Raw genomic sequence first — 1,558 nt, 5'->3', positions numbered from 1 at the left:
GGGAGGGGGGGGTGGAAATGTTAATAGTTTTAAAACCTGGGGAATCCTGAAGATGGACGAAGGGTATAAAACCCAGTGGGTTTAGCATAAAGCCCTCAGGTAAATCTTCACCTTCTTTTCAAATGCATTTTTGGTGGGTTGCTTTGCAAACGCTTGGGCCAGGTTAGCAAGGTCGGCTCTATTCCCAGCGGCCGGGAGAAGCAGCTCTTAATCTCCAGGGACCCTCATCTCCCACGTGGCGCAGCCCCAGCACAGGGGGATCCGCGGTACCTCGGCGAGAAATAGAAAGACTAAAATTTGCAAAGCCTTTAAGGGGAAAAAAGTTGGGGGGAAAGCAGGAGGGAGAGGGGGGGTGGGGGTAGAAGATGAGAAGGAGAGAAGATATATTATTCCCTGCTGCACTCCCAGCCAGCACAGCCTCAGCAGCACCCTGAGAGGCGAGACACAAAATGCGTTTACCTTTAAAATAATGACTCATTTTATTTTTTTCTTTTAATATGTAGTTATAAATATATTTTGTCAAAATATATGATCATTATTGTCAAAAACATTTGCACATAAAGTCATAAATAAGGTCAAGGTGAACGTTTAGTTTAGAGAAGAGTCCAGCTATAGCAAGCAGTTCTGGGGTGGGACGGGAGGGAGAGAGAAGGGGAGGAGAGGGCGGCGGGGAAGGGGGTCAGCGGCACCCGCACCCCTCCACCACCATCTCCTGGTAGTTTTTCAGGACCACCTTGTCATACTCATCCAGGTAGAGCATGGAGATGGCGCTCAGCTCCGTGGGCACGCAGCAGGCCTTGGGGATGCTGGAGTTCACGGAGTTCACCAGCGTCTGCACGATGGCGTGGTTCGTGGAGTTGAGGTGGTCGGCCAGAGGGAAGGGGCAGTCCCCGTGGCAGTAAAACGCCTGGTACCCCGGGGGTGCCACGATCCAGTCGTTCCAGCCCACGTCGCTGAAATCCACATAAAGGGCATGGCGGCGGCAGTTTTTTTTGTTCTTGCGGGAACGCTGGTGCTTGGGGCTCCGGCGGGCTCTGCGGGTCAGCGCATGGCCTCGCCCGTCGTGCCCAAAAGTGACCAGGAGCGGCCTGAGCTGAGCCCAGTCCCCGCGCCCTTGAGGTAAAGATCGGCTAATCCTGACGTGTTTGCCCTGATGAGTCTGTGCGTGGTGGAGGTGGGTCACCTCGATCACCAGCCCGTGGTTCGGTTGCTTGTCCTTGGTCCACCGGATCACAGCCGGGCTCACATCAAAGGTCTCCCAGCGCGTCACGTTGTGGTGCACCAGACGCGTGTCCAACAGGCGCGTAATGGCCTGAGCGCGCTCCGACAGCGGCTTCATCACTTCATAAATGTTTATCCGGTGGAAGCCCCTCTCCCACGCCGCGCTCGGCTCCTCCACCTGCTCCCGGTACAGCCGCAGCTCCGCCGAGGAGATCACCTCGTTTTCCGGCACGCTGCTGAGGTTGAAGACGAAGCGGATCCGGGGCGCCTCGCTGGGACCCGGGACGCTCTCCAGGTGCTCTGGAGGGGAGCAGGGCGGGGGGGAAGCGGTACAAAA

The 1,558-nt window shown here is 56.3% G+C and overlaps 1 protein-coding gene across 1 annotated transcript in view; it reads right to left on the bottom strand.

Annotated features, from left to right (window-relative positions):
- Window positions 1-488: 488 nt before the first annotated feature.
- The window catches only part of BMP4 (bone morphogenetic protein 4), a 2,390-nt gene continuing 1,320 nt past the window's right edge, over window positions 489-1,558 (bottom strand). The window contains exon 2 of the mRNA XM_009322923.1: window positions 489-1,521. Within this exon, the coding sequence (XP_009321198.1) occupies window positions 680-1,521 (842 nt within the window). The 3' untranslated portion in view covers window positions 489-679. The remainder of the gene's footprint in view (window positions 1,522-1,558) is intronic.

Source organism: Pygoscelis adeliae, unplaced genomic scaffold (assembly GCF_000699105.1).
Source record: "Pygoscelis adeliae isolate BGI_AS28 unplaced genomic scaffold, ASM69910v1 Scaffold314, whole genome shotgun sequence".
In the NCBI taxonomy this organism is placed as follows: Eukaryota; Metazoa; Chordata; class Aves; order Sphenisciformes; family Spheniscidae; genus Pygoscelis; species Pygoscelis adeliae.
This window is presented reverse-complemented; position numbering and strand designations above follow the sequence as displayed.